The sequence below is a fragment of the Nerophis lumbriciformis genome, linkage group LG28 (assembly GCF_033978685.3).
Source record: "Nerophis lumbriciformis linkage group LG28, RoL_Nlum_v2.1, whole genome shotgun sequence".
Classification (NCBI taxonomy): domain Eukaryota; kingdom Metazoa; phylum Chordata; class Actinopteri; order Syngnathiformes; family Syngnathidae; genus Nerophis; species Nerophis lumbriciformis.
The window spans coordinates 16,090,567-16,109,355 of NC_084575.2; the positions used below are offsets into that span (position 1 = coordinate 16,090,567).

Sequence of the window (18,789 nt, forward strand, 5' to 3'; positions counted from 1 at the left end):
GGGGACTCCACAGCTCACTGAGAAGGGGGGGGGGGGACACGGTGCCGTTCACCTCTACCACCTGTTCCCTCCCCTCCAAGTAAGATTATATCCAGCTCGATGAGGTTTTGTCAAATCCGATTGCTCTGAGCTTATCCAACAGTATAGCGTGGTCAACGGAGTCAAAAGCTTTCTGAAGGTCCAGCATGACCATGCCGCAGTATTTGCCCACGTCCACCTCATGTTTGATGTGGTCGGTCAGATAGAGAAGGCATGTGTCAGTGGAGTGGTTAGTTCTGAAGCCGGATTGGAATTTGTACATGAGTTTATTGGTGGCAAGGTAACCATCGACCTGTTCATAAACAATTTTTTCCATTACTTTCGAAATGGAACTGAGAATAGAAACAGGTCGGTAGTTGCCAGGTTCCAATTTGCTTCCTTTTTTAAAGAGGGGAGTTACTCTTGCTATCTTAAAATCTTTTGGTACTTGGCCTTGTCAAATTGAGAGGTTTATTATGTGCGTGATGATTAGGGCAATGATGGAGGCAGAGTCCCTAAGGAATCTGGAGGGGATATTGTCAAGTTGAGAAAAGTCCACTAGATATTAAAAGTTTGAAGAGAACACCACACTAACAATAATAATTATTGAAATATATTGAGCAGCTTAGCATATCTTAACCTACAGTGGAGTTGTGTTAAAGAAAAAAAGAAAAAATATAAAAATAGCATCATTTAATTTTTCTGTATGTGACTCTTGACGGACCCTGTGCTCCAAACAGTCGCTTGAGTTACTGTATATGGAGCACAAAGTGTATGTGATCACATGGGTCAATCAATGCCACTGAATACGTACCATCGCTGGCTTCCTGTGGTGTCGGATCCAACACTTGCCAGCCGTCGTATTTGCCGTCTGTATTCAGGTCGGGACGCGTCATCCATGACTCCACCCACACATGGAAGTTCCTACAGCAGAGGGCAAAATACAACGTTGTTTATCTTAATTTCATGTTGGATCGAATCTACAGAGAAATTATGAATGTTAATGAATACAGTAATGGACACAATGACATGACGGGCCTGACGCTCACCAGATGCTGTCGTCTGACTTGATGTGCTCGGCGCCTTCTAACGGGTGGTACACGTCGATGGTCAGGTTGGCATCAGTGTCGTGGGCTGACTGGAAGTTGGTGATCACACGGGTGGGGATACCCAGCAGCCGCATGACTGGAGGAAAAATGCATTAGTTTGTCGTCAAAGTTCAAAGGTCAGGCCTCAATGGTACCAAGAGACAAACAAATATCAATGAAATATGGTAACGAGAGAACATAGGATTTAGCCAAATGATCACTGAAAACAGAATCATACGAAAAGTGCATTATACAAAAACTCAGGTACTAATAATATTACTAATAACAACAATAACTACAGAAGGGAATTTGTATAGAAATTGCGTGTAAATACTGAGGAGCTGAAGCTTATCTAAAATTGTGCATGTGAAGTGTGAAATTACGGGAAATTGTTGGCCTGTAAATTTTGATGGGCTGAGAAATTGCTAATAAACAAAAAGACAAACATTGGCAATCGCATAACTTCCTTCCATCCATCCATCCATCCATTTTCTACCGCTTATTCCCTTTGGGGTCGCGGGGGGTGCTGGAGCCTATCTCAGCTACAATCGGGCGGAAGGCGGGGTACACCCTGGATAAGTCGCCACCTCATCGCAGGGCCAACACAGATAGACAGACAACATTCACACTCACATTCCCACACTAGGGCCAATTTAGGGTTGCCAATCAACCTATCCCCAGGTGCATGTTTTTGGAGGTGGGAGGAAGCCGGAATACCCGGAGGGAACCCACGCAGTCACGGGGAGAACATGCAAACTCCACACAGAAAGATCCCGAGCCCGGGATTGAACCCAAGACTACTCAGGACCTTCGTATTGTGAGGCAGATGCACTAACCCCTCTTCCACCGTGCTGCCCCGCATAACTTCCTGGTGGAGATAATTAACTAAACAACTAACTAACTACAGGGTTCCCCTACATGTGTTTGATCATGGCGCACCACCAGAGCACAATAAAAGACGCCACACCTTCAAAATAAGTTTTTTTTTTCAAATGAAAACAATTAAATTTAGATAATATATTGTATGAATGGCTATACTGTATATAGTCCATTATATACATACTGTTGGCCATAATTAGTTTGAAAAACATCTCAAACATCATAAAAATGTGCATCCGAATCACTTGTCAGCAGCGCTTCAGCTGCCTGTGCAGCTGAAGGGAGGTCGCACTCGGCAAAGAGAAGGAGAGAAAGTTGAAGGGAATGGTATTTCAAGTTAATCAACACATTGCTTGGTCAAGCCTGTGTAAACTACCAATACCCTCATTTTTAACACATTTTGACATTATTATCTCCACGTGTGTGTGTGGAGTGTGCCTGTTGTCCCCGTGTGTGTGTGGGCTTCCTCGCTCATTCTAAAAATAAGCATCAAAGGTTCATTGGGAAACATTTGATTGGGGAAAATGTTCATGATTGACCAAATTGTGTGGGGAAATAGCGGGACTCAAACAAAGTTGCGCGGCTGCACATAACTTGTGGGGATTGGTTGAATATGCGTGAATTCAAGCTATCGCAACATTGTGGATAAAATGTGAGCATTTGTTGGAATGCCTAAAAATCTATTCCCACGCGAGCCAGACTGGTAAAATCATGGCATTAAAACTTTAAAATAAAGATAACTTCAGATAGTTTTCTTTGCCTTACTCTGGCCAAAAATCTAACAAGCACATTCTGAAAATTTACATATTACAAATAACCCTCTTGGCAAAACACTTTAAGATAGCTGACAATTCTGAGGAAAAAATGGTGCAGTTTGAAAAACACCATGAAGAACAAAATGAACTTAGACTTTGTCTCAGTGTTTTTACAAAGCTATTAAACTTTAAGTACTTTCTGTGTAGAATTCTCATGTTGGCAGTTCACCGTTAAAATATTTGGAAAGGTAATCAAATGTTTCCTTAAATCGCCGCATTGGTGAAATCTACAACTGCCAAAACGTATTCATTCATCACCATTTAAATATTGCAATTATAAACTCCGGAGGTTTTACACTTTCAATGGAGGCTGATGAAGGTGGTGTGGCAGAAACAAGCAATTACAACTGCATGGCGGAGGGCAGAAGGCATCCTGATCCCCAACAAAAAGGACTCTGTGGACATCAGCCAGTTTCGCCAAATCAGCCTTCTCAATGTTGAAGGCAAAATCTTCTTCAGTGTAGTGGCTCACAGGCTGGCCACCTACCTGGAAAGGAACCAATACATTGATACTTTGGTGCAAAAAGCAGAGATTCCAGGCTTCTCGGGGTGCTTAGAGCACACGAACATGATATGGAGTTAAATTCAAGCTGCCAAAAAGGGTGGAAGAGATCTCCATGTTGTGTTCCTGGACCTAGCAAATGCCTTTGGGTCAGTGCCTCATGAGCTCCTCATTCCACTATTTCAGTGTCCCGGATTCCATAACTGGTCTCGTCAAAGCCTATTTCCAGGACCTACAGCTATGCCTGACAACGGATAAGTGTACCACAGTATGGCAGCGACTTGAAAAATGAATAATGGCAGGGTGTACCATCTCACCTCTTGCTTTTACAGTGGCTATGGAAGTCATCATCCGAGCCTCTAGGTGGGTGGTAGGAGGTCAAAAGATTAAATCAGGTCTTCATCTCCCGCCCATCAGAGCCTATATGGATGATATGACCATCCTCACCACAACCAAAGCGTGTGCTAGGCAGCTGCTGAACAAGCTGCAAGAAAACATCCAGTGGGCCCAGATGGAAATAAAACAAAGCAAGTCCAGAAGCATCTCGGTGGTGAGGGGGAAGCTGATGGAACTATGATTCTGTGTGGGTGAGGAAGCTATACCAACAGTGTCTGAGAAGCCTGTCAGGAGTCTTGGACGTTGGTTTCATGCCACACTTAAAGACACAGGGCAGGTGGACCAGCTCAAGCAGGATACGAAACTGGCCTTGAAAACATCGATAACACCATGCTCCCTGGCCGGTTGAAGCTGCTGTGCCTCCAATTTGGGTTGCTACCCAGGCTAATGTGGCCTCTTACCATCTGTGACGTACCAACCACAAAGGTAGAAAAGTTGGAGAGGGTGGTTAGCTTATTTGCTAGGAAGTGGCTGGGTCTTCCCAAATGCTTCAGTAACATCAGACTGTATGGAAGAGGTGTTCTGGAGCTTTCTGTTTCCAGCCTAGTAGAGGAGTTTAAGTGTGCAAAGGTAAGGCTGGAAATGACGCAAACAGAGTCTCGTGACCCATGCGTTGCCCAAACAGCTCCTACCTTGGTGACCGGAAGGAAATGGACTGCAGCGGCAGCTACTCTGCAAGCAAAGGAGGATCTTAGGCACAGAGACACCATTGGCCTTGTGCAGCAGGGGAGAGGAGGCCTTGGCCTTGGGAAGAGCAGACCGTTATGGCATACGGCTGCTCCAGCTCAGCGACGTCGGCTGGTTGTAGAGGAGGTACGTCGGCATGAGCAGGCAACAAGATGTGCAAAGGCTGTCTCACAAGTCAAGCAAGGACAGTGGATGAGCTGGGAAGGAGTTGAGAAGAGAAAGGTCTCATGGAGGCAGCTATTGGGCATGGAGACAGTTCACATCCACTTCATCTTAAGCTCCACTTATGATGTCCTTCCCTCACCCTCCAACCTCAAACAGTGGTACGGAGAGGACCCCACATGCCCCCTCTGTCCATCTCCAGCTAACCTCAAAAACATTCTCATTGGCTGCAAGACAAGTCTGCCACTAGGGCGCTACACCTGGTGGCACAACCAGGTTCTGAAGTGTCTAGCAGCCACGTTAGAGGCCAGAAGAGTGAAGATCAATGCCCTGCCCCCCGCCAAAATTACATCATACATCCACAAGAGAGTTCATCCGAGAAGGTGCAGAGTCAACCAGAGGCCATATACCAGACATAGGCCAGCTCGGAAGGGCTCGTGACTGGAAAATGGCGGTGGATCTCGATCAAAAGCTCTGCTTTCCTTAAAAGATAGCCAGATCAAACCTCAGACCAGACCTTGTGCTCTGGTTCTCCTCACTGCATATCGTGTACATAATAGAACTCACGGTTCCCTGGGAGGCTGCTGTGGAGGAGGCATTTGAACGCAAAAGCCTTAAGTACACCGAACTGGCAGCTAATGCTGAGCAGAATAGATGGAAAGCCAAGGTCTGCCCAGTGGAAGTTGGCTGCAGAGGTTTTGTGGGCCGGACAACCATCAGGCTGCTTAAGGACATTGGAGTTCGAGGCCTAACCCTGCGAAACACCATCAAAGCCCTCTGAGGAGCAGTAGAGACAGCCAGTCGGTGGCTGTGGGTGAAGAGGAGAGACACCATCTGGAACTCTAGTAAGACCTACATCACATAATGGTTAAAAGCAGAGGGGGGCTCGCCTGGGACGCCAGGTGTTGCTGATGAGCCCTCTGGAGGTGTCGTGGGCCTATCATTGAAACACCGGTGAAGGAGGGTGCCCACCTGATGACCCCAATGAAGCTGTCCACCATCCCCCCACCTCCTCTCTGTCCCCCATTTTGCAATCCCACCCATCCAGGTCCAACACCATAACCGCTTTGAAGCAGCTCCAAAGGAGGTAGTCTACTGTTACCACTCTACTCAGGTTATTTTGTATCATGGGATTGTTCCATCTAGTACTAAAATTGAACTAAGCACTTTCTGTGTATTGATTGATTGAAACTTTTATTAGTAGATTGCACAGTACATATTCCGTACAATTGACCACTAACACCCGAATAAGTTTTTCAACTTGTTTAAGTCGGGTCCACGTTAATCAATTCATGGTAGAATTCTCATGTTGGCAGTTCACCATTAAAATATTTGGAAAGGTCAAATGTTTCCTTAAATCGCCGCAATGGTGAAATCCAATACTGCCAAAACAAATTCATTCATCATCATTCAAATATTGCAATTATAATATAAACACAACAATTATCAAAATGACACTGTAGGCGAAATCAAGTTAACATAACTACTAACATAACTGAAACAATGTGAACTTAGTAGATTTAAGCATAAAATAAAATAGAGAAAACAAGAAATGTAGAAACACATTTTCACAATGGTGTTCAGGGTGTGCATAGTGCATTCAACCAATTGCAAGCGCTGCATGGACTCTTACTACAAAAATGATGGTCAAGTTGACTTAAGTCTTTGCAGCTTAATGTTTTATTACTTTGTCTGTTGAGTGGATCATTTACAATGAAAGAAGGTATTGCGAGTCAATACTGCCGCCATCTGCTGCCAGCCACAACAGGAGCGGCTGATTGCTTGCACCTGCGCTGATTGGAGTAGCGGCAGCCAAACCAGAGGGTGCTTAAAGTCAGCTGACAAATCATCTTTTAACACTGTCATGTGTGACGTGGGTTACACTTGAATTGCTATTGTGGCATCTAGTGGACAAATTTAGAACAGCAGTTTCTTTCATTAAAAAAGTTAAGCTCTTTTTTATATTTAGCAAACTGATCTTGCGGGCCGGATTAAACCTAATTGCTGGCCTCATACGGCCCACGGGTCGTACTTTTGGCACCCCTCATCTAAAGCCATTGTGTCCTGAATTAGTGGAAATTTGGATGTTGGAATAGTTTATATTAGTTGAGGAATGTGGAAGCAGTGGAGATTTAATCATTTGACAAAGAGGACATTTCATATACGAGTAGTCAAATGCAATAAGAGCAAGAGATAAGTACAAAAGTCCAGAGTTTACCTGAACACATCACGCCAGCAAACACCCAGCACTGACCAAACTTAACAGGTTGGCAGTCATTTTGTATCCATTTAGAAAGAATGTCATGGCTGCCGCTCCAGTGGGAAGGGGAGACTCCGCCCTCAAACGAGTCTGACCAGTTGCCCTGCAGGACGCCAGGGTCATCGAAATTGTTGATCTACGCATACGACATCATCACAAACGTCAACAAGTCATCAAGCAACAGCCACTGCATCTAGTCAACATGGAAACAAGCCGTACCATGGCGCTGACCACGCGGCTAATGTAGATGGGGCTGCCACGAGAGGCGAGGTCTTTGCTTGGGTTGTTTGTGTAGTTGAGGTTCTTGTCCAAAATCATGAGGCAAATGTCCACCATATCGTCTTCAAACTGGGCGGGAATAAAAGACAAGCGTTTGGGAGTTTATTGTAATAGAATACCATAAAATAATGTTGGCATTAAACTCAATTAAGTCAGGTGTGTTCGTTCGTTTACATACGTGGCCAAAGTCCCAGTTCATTCCAGAGATGTAATTTGTACTTCCTCTGTAAATCACTCCTTGTTCATTCATCACATACTCTTGTCTCTCCAATTTATCAGACATGAAAACAGAGTCTCCTGCAGAATAAATGATATGGAAGTATTATTGTTGCAAAAAATATTTGCAGACACCTATTTCAATTTGTAGGTGTGTCATCCAATTCACGTGTCCGTGTACTAATGTGTGTGTCTGTATCTGAATTTGCGCGTGTGTAATCCTATTCACATGTTTGTGTACTAAAGTGTGTGTCTGTATCTCAATCTGTGAGTTTGTAATCAGATCGTTTTAGTTTGTGTATCCGTATTATGATTTGTGTGTGGGTTAAAAAAAAATACAAATCTGTTTGACCGTATTTAGATCTGTGTGGGTGTAAAAATAATGTGTGTCCATATTCAGAATTGTGTAAAGCAAAAACCCACGATAGGCTGCCTATTTGGTTGTGACTTTTGCTACGCTTCTGCCGTGGAATGTTTGTGTGTATGTATTCAAATTTGAGCACGTGTAATACCACGTGTCTACATATTCAGATGTGTGTGTGCGTGTACTACAACGTGTGTGTCTGTATTCAGATCTGTGTAAAGCAGGACCCTTGATTGACTGTCTTTTTACACTTTACTTTTGCTACACTTCTACTGTGGAAGATCTGTGTGCACGTGCAGCGATCTAAACTGTACAGTAAAGGTGTCCAAAAAAAATAATTGGATTTTCAAATTAATCGCGATTCCTATTTGTAAAAATGCTTAATCGATTCAAAAAAATCAAAAATCTTTTTTTTTTACATCTGTTCTGTCCAGCGACTCAGGCGAATCATATTGTTGATGTAGATCTGTGTTAGTGTAAAAATATGATGTATATATTTACTTTAGAAAAGAGAAACGTGGGATACTTTTTTGTTGCCTTATTTGTATTTGATTTCATTAAACATTTGAGTAGAATTTTATTAAACAAAACCAGTTTTCTATACGGCTACGCCATATAGTCGAACCTCGGATTCAGGAGGAATAGTGTGGCTTCCGTCCTGGTTGTGAAACTGAGGACCAGCTCTATACTTTCGGCAGGGTCTTTGAGGGTGCAGTCTACACCCTCTACACCAGTCTACGTGTGTTTTGTGGACCTGGAAAAGGCATTCGACCGTGAAGTCCTGTGGGGAGTGCTCAGAGAGTATGGGGTATCGGACTGTTTGATTGTGGCGGTCCGCTCCCTGTACGATCAGTGTCAGAGCTTGGTCCGCATTGCCGGAAAGGAGTTTCCTCCGCCGGGTGGCGGGGCTCTCCCTTAGAGATAGGGTGAGAAGCTCTGTCATCCGGGAGGAGCTCAAAGTAAAGCCGCTGCTCCTCCACATCAAGAGGAGCCAGATGAGGTGGTTCGGGCATCTGGTCGGGCACGTCCAACCGGTAGGAGGCCACGGGGAAGACCCAGGACATGTTGGGAAGAATATGTCTCCCGGCTGGCCTGGAAATGCCTCGGGATCCCCTGGGAGGAACTGGACGAAGTGGCTGGAGAGAGGGAAGTCTGGGCTTCTCTGTTTAGGCTGCTGCCCCTGCGACCTGACCTCGGATAATCGGAAGAAGATGGATGGATGGATGGAGTTTTCTTGTAAGTAATGTAGAAATTAATCTAGCTGTGTATCTTTTTTTTATGGAGGAATGGATTTAATCATAGAACTTGCACCCAATCTTATTAAAAAAAAGTATCGATTTTGAATCGAGAATCATTTTGGATCAATAATCGATTCTGAATCGAATCGTTAACCCCAAGAATCAAATCAAATCGTATGATACCCAAAGATTCATAGCCCTAATGTACAAAAGCTTTGTCGGCACCTTTTCTTTACATATAGTCACCACTTGTCGGGGCCTTGCAGCCACTCACAATTGTGTTGGTGTTGAAGGCAAGAAAAATGGACTTTCAATCACTTGCTGTATGTAAAGTTCATGTTTTAGCAGTAACTTAGTTGGCAGAAGTATTTTTGTCTTCAAATAAGTTATCAGTAATGTTACAGCAAATGATTGAAAGTCTATTGTTCCTAGCTTTAACCCAACACGAGTGCACGCGGCTGCAAGGCGCCGACTAGTGGCGAGTATAAGGAAAGAAAAAGTGAAGCTGCAGACTTTGTAAACGTTCGGATCGCTGCAGACAGATCTTCCACGGCAGATGTGTAGCTAAAGTCACATGTTAAAAGACAGCCAACCGAGGGTTCCTGCTTCACACAAATCTAAATACGGACACACACAGATTTTATTACACGAACACATATCTGAATGATCCCACACAAATCTTGCATGGCAGAAGTGTAGCAAAAGTCAGGTGTAAATAGACTATCGAAGGTCCTTGCTTCACATAATTTGGAATACGGACACACATTTATTTTTTTACACAAACACAGATTGAAATACAGACAGACAATATAGAACACACAAACATGGATCTGATTACACACACACACACAGATTGATATACAGACACACATTGGTACACGGACATGTGAAATTGATTACACATGCAGATTGGCATATGTTTTTGCAAAAAATGTTGCTACAACAAATACAAACCCCGTTTCCATATGAGTTGGGAAATTGTGTTAGATGTAAATATAAACGGAATACAATGATTTGCAAATCATTTTCAACCCATATTCAGTTGAATATGCTACAAAGACAACATATTTGATGTTCAAACTGATAAACATTTTTTTTTTTTTTGCAAATAATCATTAACTTTAGAATTTGATGCCAGCAACACATGACAAAGAAGTTGGGGAAGGTGGCAATAAATACTGATACAGTTGAGGAATGCTCATAAAACACTTATTTGGAACATCCCACAGGTGTGCAGGATAATTGGGAACAGGTGGGTGCCATAATTGGGTATAAAAACAGCTTCCCAAAAAATGCTCAGTCTTTCACAAGAAAGGATGGGGAGAGGTACACCCCTTTGTCCACAACTGCGTGAGCAAATAGTCAAACAGTTTAAGAACAACGTTTCTCAAAGTGCAATTGCAAGAAATTTAGGGATTTCAACATCTACGGTCCATAATATCATCAAAAGGTTCAGAGAATCTGGAGAAATCACTCCACGTAAGCGGCATGGCCGGAAACCAACATTGAATGACCGTGACCTTCGATCCCTCAGACGGCACTGTATCAAAAACCGACATCAATCTCTAAAGGATATCACCACATGGGCTCAGGAACACTTAAGAAAACCACTAAATACAGTTTGTCGCTACATCTGTAAGTGCAAGTTAAAGCTCTACTATGCAAAGCGAAAGCCATTTATCAACAACATCCAGAAACGCCGCCAGCTTCTCTGGGCCTGAGATCATCTAAGATGGACTCATGCAAAGTGGAAAAGTGTTCTGTGGTATGACGAGTCCACATTTCAAATTGTTTTTGGAAATATTCGACATCATGTCATCCGGACCAAAGGGGAAGCGAACCATGCAGACTGTTATCGACGCAAAGTTCAAAAGCCAGAATCTGTGATGGTATGGGGGTGCATTAGTGCATTAGTAAGGCATGGGTAACTTACACATCTGTGAAGGCACCATTAATGCTGAAAGGTACATACAGGTTTTGGAACAACATATGCTGCCATCTAAGTGCTGTCTTTTTCATGGACGCCCCTGCTTATTTCAGCAAGACAATGCCAAGCCACATTCAGCACGTGCTACAACAGCGTGGCTTCGTAAAAAAAGAGTGCGGGTACTTTCCTGGCCCGCCTGCAGTCCAGACCTGTCTCCCATCGAAAATGTGTGGCGCATTATGAAGCGTAAAATACGACAGCGGAGACCCCAAACTGTTGAACGACTGAAGCTCTACATAAAACAAGAATGGGAAAGAATTCCACTTTCAAAGATTCAACAATTAGTTTCCTCAGTTCACAATCGTTTATTGAGTGTTGTTAAAAGAAAAGGTGATGTAACAGTGGTGAACATGCCCTTTCCCCAACTACTTTGGCACGTGTTGCAGCCATGAAATTCTAAGTTAATTATTATTTGCAAAAAAAAAAAAAAAAAGTTTATGAGTTTGAACATCAAATATCTTGTCTTTGTAGTGCATTCAATTGAATATGGGTTGAAAAGAATTTGCAAATCATTGTATTCCGTATATATTTACATCTAACACAATTTCCCAACTCATATGGAAACGGGGTTTGTATAAAATGATTGAATGAGTCAATAAGGGAATTATTTATACTGTACTTGTATGACTGCAGCTGGACAGAGAGTAGACAAGCCTACCTGAGAACCAGGGGTTAAAGAGCACCACGAGCGTGGCCAGCTGTATTTCCTCATCCCAGAGACTTCCTGTCAAGGTGTACTTTCCAATGGGGGTGTCCGGCGGTGGGGTGATGAGCAGGATCAGGGACATCAGCGAGGAGCTGTCATGAAGTTGGACTGTCCAAATGGCCTTTGCTGTAGGTGAACGATCGGGGTAGTCTGGGATACCGAAGCGTGACAAGGTGCCCTGGTCCTCAGAGGAGTACTCTCCTGGTGAGGTAACATTCGTTTGATTTCACAATGAATTCTATCAATGTCAACACCCCTGAAGTCGTACAGTTGGGAGTTCAAATAAATATTTTGCACAAAAATTACAGATTCCCCCCCTCTTTGGGTTATTTTGTGCAATGCCACAAGAGAAGCAAGGCCAAGATGATGATAATAACCACAGATTTAAAAGCAATTAAGAAAAACTGCTGTTAAACGGAACACATGTTAGAGAGCTAATGATTACCTACCCTGGGCCCCACCAGTTGTGGCAGTGAGCAAGAGGGAATGAAGGTCGGGCTTAAAAGGCTTTGTAAGTTTCACGGTCATCTTAAAGGACTGTCCTCTCCGCACGATCAGCTTATCTTCAGAGAGTTCACTTGTGTGGTGCTCCTCATTATTGGTCTTACTATGGAGGTCCACCTCCTGGAGGACTGAAAAAAGAAAGCAAAAAGTACTATGAGACGCCCAATGTCTACACATTTAATATACATATAATATTCAAGGCAGTTCAGGGCCTTGGGTTGCAAACTAGCCAACTGGCTAAAAACCTTACATAATATTGTATGTACTGTACACATATCATTATGGCATTGGCTTGATTAATTTAAGCAATTGCTTGGATTTTACTGATGTCACATCCGACTCCCATCCCAACCATTAAATATGTGTGGTGGTCAAGCTAGCTCTGTTCTCAATTGGTACTAGGCACCATTTAGCCTTTCTCAAAAAAAAAAAGCCCTATGCCTGTGTTATTTTCGGCTGCACGAATCATTCAAATCGCGAAAATGATAAACGTTTTTTCAGACTTCCTCAAGAGGTTATCAAAAAGGGCGGAAGAGTGCAAGATTTTACGAAACAACGACAAGCATGCAGCTCACACTTCAGTTCAAAGGGAGCAGAGGAAAAGAATGCATGAGTTTGCAGTGATCACTTCAATAAAGGTTTGTTTGATATACTTTTAACAGTTATTATTTTCCATGTTAGTATTATCTTGATATTATTTGTATTTCTTAAACACATGTTTGCCACGAGTGTTTCGAAAAGCACCAACTCGTGTCTAAATAAAAGAAAGCAACTGTGAGCCAAAACCTAAAAGAGTTAAGCTTTTACCAAAGGCAACAATCATAAATAAAGCTTTCAGCACATACACAATGTTGACATTTATAGTTTTATTTTGATAAAGACAGGGGAAAACACGCTACTTGTAAACGGCGCAAACAAAGAAGTTGTAGACCTACATGCTTTTCCAAGTTTCTATCTGTTTTGTCACGTAGAATGGCGCCTGGAGTACAATAGTTCGATATGTTTGGGAACGCGACCGACAAATAACCCAGAATATCACTCAACAAATCTTTTTTGATAAAGTATAGGGATCAATTCCATTGCATAGTTTGATTTTTTTGCTCGTATCTGCTTTTTGCAGGAAGATGTAAGCCTCTTTTGTACCCAGATAGTTTGCATGCTGCTTGCTGTACAACAGCCATCTTGGTTTGGTTGACCACCAGTGGTTTTAAACTTCCAGGAAGAAGTCACGTGTCGGAATACAATAATGTACGCTGCATTGTCCCTGACAAATAAAAAATATATATTAGTTCAGTTCATTTTTTTTCCCATTCATAAAAATCAAACAAGAATAAAAAAAATAAAAATAAAACAACCAACATAACTCTAAAGTAAATTATGAATGAATAGGAGCAGAAAAAAATTTCAAACTCCCTATTCTCACAAATACAGCAATTGACTTTCAATGTGGCGACTACAAAGCCGTATTTTGTATTTTACAACAATTATCAATCAACCAAATTTGACTCATATAGCCCTTAATCACAAATGTCTCGGCTCAGATCCCACATCAGGGCAAGACAAAAACTCAACCCTATGGGAACAACGTGAAACCCTGGAAGGGACCGCAGATGTGCAAAAGTATGTCAAAAATGCATACTTATGATTTATTTATTTTACAATTGTATTATATATGCATTTTTACCCCAGCCTATCATTTCCCTTGGTTTGTCTGTTAGTTAGTTAGCAACATAACTAAAAATGTTATGAGCATATTTTCATGAAACTGTTAGGAAATGTCCAAAATTGAACAAAAAACAACTGTGTTACAGTCTGTATGAAAGTTTATGGGTTTGTTTTGTTTTTCCTATGTTTGGTGTTTCTTCTTGTGTAGTGCGCTCATTTTTAATCTATTTCCTGTTTTGGGAATCCGGCAGCTTCTGAACATTATTCTCATTTGTCCCTGGTTGGCAATCAGGGGCGGTTATCTTCCTGTGTCATGCATTAGACAGGGCTGGTTCATTGACAATTGTATTGCACTAGCTATTTGTTTGCCAATTCTATTTTTGTTCCTGCATTTTTCCTAGTTGAAGGACCTTCTAACTTGTACATTGCTTGCCATCTGTGAATCCTGGAGTCATACCCTTGAAACCTTGCGTGTTGTTTACAAACTGATTAGGTTTTGGGCCTGATCCAAATCATTTCTACTACCTTACTTTATGTTTCTGTGTGTGTATGCTAGCAACCCTGCAGTGAATTCACTCCATTTCTTTCATTCTGCAATGCGTAGCTCAAAAAGTTATGGGCGAATTTAGATTGAACTTTCAGGAGAGTTCTGGACAAGGAGGAGGAAGTGATAAAAATCTTGGGAGTGATCCGGATCACCTTCTGGATTCAGGACTTTTTTTTTACTATTGGGAGGGTGGGCCTGGCAGAGGTCTGCGCTCTCCAAGTGCTTTTCTAGTTGTACTGTATATGTTTCACAGACTGCACGATTTTACTAGAACTTTAAAAGGGATCTATTATGCTTTTCCTTTTTTATCTATAAATGTCGGATATTCGTGTTGAACGATTTCAAAGCATCACAAAGATTTATGTATTTAGAAATGAGCCCTGCAGGCAGTTTTGGAATGTTCTGCATGCTGTTTTACAGTCTTCTTTTTTTTTTTTTTAAAGTGACGTCGTATTGATGTCAATCCGATCCAGACTTACAGACATGTCCTTGTAAATGCTCTATTCAATGCATCATAAAGGTATTAAACTTATAGTATTTTTTTTCATTGTACCTGTCGTTTTTTTCCTATGATGTAAAATTGTTCTGCCATACTAACAACTGATTCTTAACTGAACATTTGAATCTCTTTTTTTACTTTATTTTTCATTTCCCATTAACTATCACCTTATTGCGACACATACTTTATTTGTTGTGTGTGTCATTACTTGTCAACATTTGATTGATGCACAGTCATACTTGCCAACCTTGAGACCTCCGATTTCGGGAGGTGGTGGGTGGGGGGCGTGGCGTGGTTAAGAGGGGAGGAGTATATTTACAGCTAGAATTCACCAACTCGAGTATTTCATATATATATATATATATATATATATATGTATATATATATATATATATATACACATATATATATATGTATACATGAAATACTTGACTTTCAGTGAATTCTAGCTATATATTTTTATTTTATTACATATATATAAATAAAAGAAATACTTGAATTTCAGTGTTCATTTATTTACACATATACACACACATAACACTCATCTACTCATTGTTGTACTTGAAAGTACAATGCAATACAATTCCGGGGCAATGGCACCTATCAAATACACAGTAATGAAAACACAGTTCTACTAACTGTACTGTGTGTTATGAGAGTAGAGTATGTGTGTGTGGCCCTTTAATAGGTGACAGCATGTGAGGTGAGTGACGTCAGTGAGTGTGTGGGCGAGAGAAGAGAGGGAGAGGGAGCGGTAGCGTAAATGCGGGGAGGGACTAGTTGGTTTTGTGTTGGATTGGCTGTGTGCAAGCAATCAATAAAGCAAGATTTGCAACTAATCGCTGGACTCATCATTCACCCTAAAGTCGTCCGCTGTGGAGACCCACTGCCAGGTAAGGTGAAGGGTGTTGCCCCGAGCATACATCGGCCCTGGAGAAGTGTCTCCCCTGCGCTCTTTGACTACGGTCTCGTTCTTCTGCTTCGTCTCATTGTGTGCGCACACTGGACTCAAGTCCGCATGGAGCTGGAGGGGGCGTGGCCTCCAGCTCCGGCTGAATTCCGGGAGATTTTCGGGAGAAAATCTCTTCCGGGAGGTTTTCGGGAGAGGCGCTGAATTTCGGGAGTCTCCCGGAAAATCCGGGAGGGTTGGCAAGTATGTGCACAGTGCATGAAATAGTAAAAACACAAACTAACTATTAATAAGTGAGCAGAAAGAGTAACCTCTGAAACCAGAAGTAGGCTTTGGTCAGGTATTAGGGAAGAAACAGGTTCAACCATTGCTTATAAGTGTACGTTACATGTTAAAGTTAAAGTTAAAGTACCAATGATTGTCACACACACACTAGGTGTGGTGAAATTTGTCCTCTGCATTTGACCCATCCCCTTGATCACCCCCTGGGAGGTGAGGGGAGCAGTGAGCAGCAGCGGTGCCGCGCCCGGGAATAATTTTTGGTGATTTAACCCCTACTGTACATGTTCATGTCTTTACAGTGTGTAGAATAAAACATGAACATGGGGTCAGGGGAGGCAGGTCACTCACTTGTCATGATGAAAAACTTAAAAATGTATAATAATAACATCAAATAAATATTAACTTATGTCCAACATTGTGGAAAGATGGTTTCGAAAGGAAAGTGAGGGAAGCCATCTACGTCAAAGTTGAAAAAACATTCCTGAACAGAGGAGGTGGTCTGTGACTCCCAGTGATGTGTGGTGATCTTTACACCATGTGAGGCGTAGATGTCTTTGGAGTTTGTTTTTTTAACTTAAATTCATATGCGCTGATCATTTTAATTCCAGTTGCACATTAAAATAACACAAAGAAGAAGGGATTAAAACATTACGACCCTAGTGTGTGAATGTTGTCTGTATCTGTGTTGGCCCTGCGATGAGGTGGCGACTTGCCCAGAGTGCACCCCGCCTTTCGCCAAAATGCAGCTGAGATAGGCTCCAGCACCCTACGTGACCCCGAGAGGGACAAGCGGTAGAAAATGGATGAATGGATGGACAATGATATTATGATATTGTAAATGGGGCCAAAGGGTATTTGTTAAAGTTGTTCTCAAATACTTTTTGGTCCCATTTGTCTTTATAATATTGGTCTACCAATATGGAGGATTAAATATCAAAGATCAAATACTTCTCTAAACTGGACTGTAAGACAAAACAAATGTGATCATACAAAGTATGTTTTCATGGAGGAATTGCTGCTACATAGTGCTGCTTCAGATAAAAACACAGAAAGGTAAAAAATACTGCAAATATTTTATTCATTTAATTAAAGCAAATAGGACGAAAAAGTACTCCATAAAGAATTAACCAAATACTTTTTGATCCCACATCCATCCATCCATCCATCCATCCATTTTCTACCGCTTATTCCCTTCGGGGTCGTGGGGGGCGCTGGAGCCTATCTGAGCTACAATCGGGCGGAAAGCGGGGTACACCCTGGACAAGTCGCCACCTCATCACAGAGCCAACACAGATAGACAGACAACATTCACACACTAGGGCCAATTAAGTGTTGCCAATCATCCTATCCCCAGGTGCATATCATATTAAAATATAATTATAATGTTTTTATGAAAGTGAATTTCTTCCTTCTTTTTCTTATTTTAATGTGCAACATGTGTTAAAAATTATTAGAGCATATGCATTTAGGTTAAACAAGAAAAAAAAACTCCAAAAGCCTAACCAGGGTCCTCGTGTAACTAAAGTAGCGCGGTGTTCCTACAAAAAAATAGACCTACGTTCAAATCCAGGAAAGTACGTACGTCAGTAAAAATTTAAATGTATTAAAGTGTGTGCACACAAATCTAAGCACATTTCTTTGTTACATTGCAATCAACGTAGAAAATGTATCGAAGGAGTTGGCTTGACATGACATGCCTAGGTTTACCATCCCTTACCATGAATAATTGGACCCCGACTTAAACAAGTTGAAAAACTTATTCGGGTGTTACCATTTAGTGGTCAATTGGACGGAATATGTACTGTACTGTGCAATTAACTAATAAAAGTTTCAATCAATCAAAGGTTATGCCCCCTTTTAAATACGCAAATCCTATTGGAAGTAAGGATGTACTCAAGCGCTGCACGTTGTCGCCAATCACAAGTCAGAAGGAGGTGCTTCTTTCTGATGTTTGGAGCGATCACCAGCATGTTGTAATAGCTGTGTGCTGCTATAAGATAGATGGTACATGGCCAAAACAGGTCAGAGCTTAAAAAGATCTAGTCGCTGCAACTGGCGTAAAGGCAGGCGGTCCCTCCCTCCTCACTGCTTAGTGTACCCCTTGTTGAAGACCCCTGATCTAGACCACAAGGTAGTGTGTTAAATGTAAATTACAATCATCATATGTCCTCTTTAAAGCTGAAAAACTCCGAAGGCTTATGCCATTGGAAAAAAACATTACAATGTCAACAAACACAGTTGCCTTTGGGAGTGAGAGTCAACATCTGATTTATTGGCCAAGTATGTATAACACACAACAAATTTGACTTGGTAGACTGTGCTCTCTTTGTTCATTGTAAGAAATGAAGAACAATGCAACAACTACGAGAGAGCGCAGTAAAGACGGCAAATGAAAGAAGCATGGAGATAAAGAAAGTAAAAGGACTTACCAGAGTTGTTTTCCACTGAAGTCATCTTTATCCTGCTTGGTCTCTCAGAAGCAGACTGGTGCACTACGAGAGGATGCAACCTTGAAATACCTGCCAAGCTCAACACCGCTGACAGACAAGTCAGTCAGGTTTGAAAAATGATCGGCTTTTACTGTGAATACCCACTGCGGCGTTTATATTTTCTAGTATTGCTTTACGTACGGTACCTAATTACTTGCCGCTTTAAAGACCCAAGAAACAAACACAGTCTTGATGTTCTGATTTGGCCAGTTACCTCGTTCTGGCTGTCATTCAGAACCAACACAGTTCTTGTGGAACTAGGGAGGCACTCAATGGTTATGGTTAAGTATGAATAG

General features: G+C 41.9%; 1 protein-coding gene across 2 annotated transcripts in view; it reads right to left on the bottom strand.

The window, feature by feature from the left end:
- The window catches only part of LOC133570904 (protein-glutamine gamma-glutamyltransferase E-like), a 36,263-nt gene extending 17,517 nt beyond the window's left edge, over positions 1–18,746 (bottom strand). The window contains exons 1-8 of one of the 2 annotated variants that reach the window (XM_061923724.1): positions 18,434–18,746; positions 12,047–12,229; positions 11,550–11,798; positions 7,265–7,383; positions 7,027–7,155; positions 6,766–6,943; positions 1,068–1,203; positions 833–942 (exon numbers count right to left, since the gene is read on the bottom strand). In XM_061923724.1, the coding sequence (XP_061779708.1) occupies positions 833–942; positions 1,068–1,203; positions 6,766–6,943; positions 7,027–7,155; positions 7,265–7,383; positions 11,550–11,798; positions 12,047–12,229; positions 18,434–18,458 (1,129 nt within the window). In that variant the 5' untranslated portion in view covers positions 18,459–18,746. Of the gene's footprint in view, positions 1–832; positions 943–1,067; positions 1,204–6,765; positions 6,944–7,026; positions 7,156–7,264; positions 7,384–11,549; positions 11,799–12,046; positions 13,788–18,433 lie in introns of those variants that run through there. The other variant, XM_061923722.1, reaches the window with a different exon arrangement.
- Between the last annotated feature and the right edge of the window lie 43 nt (positions 18,747–18,789).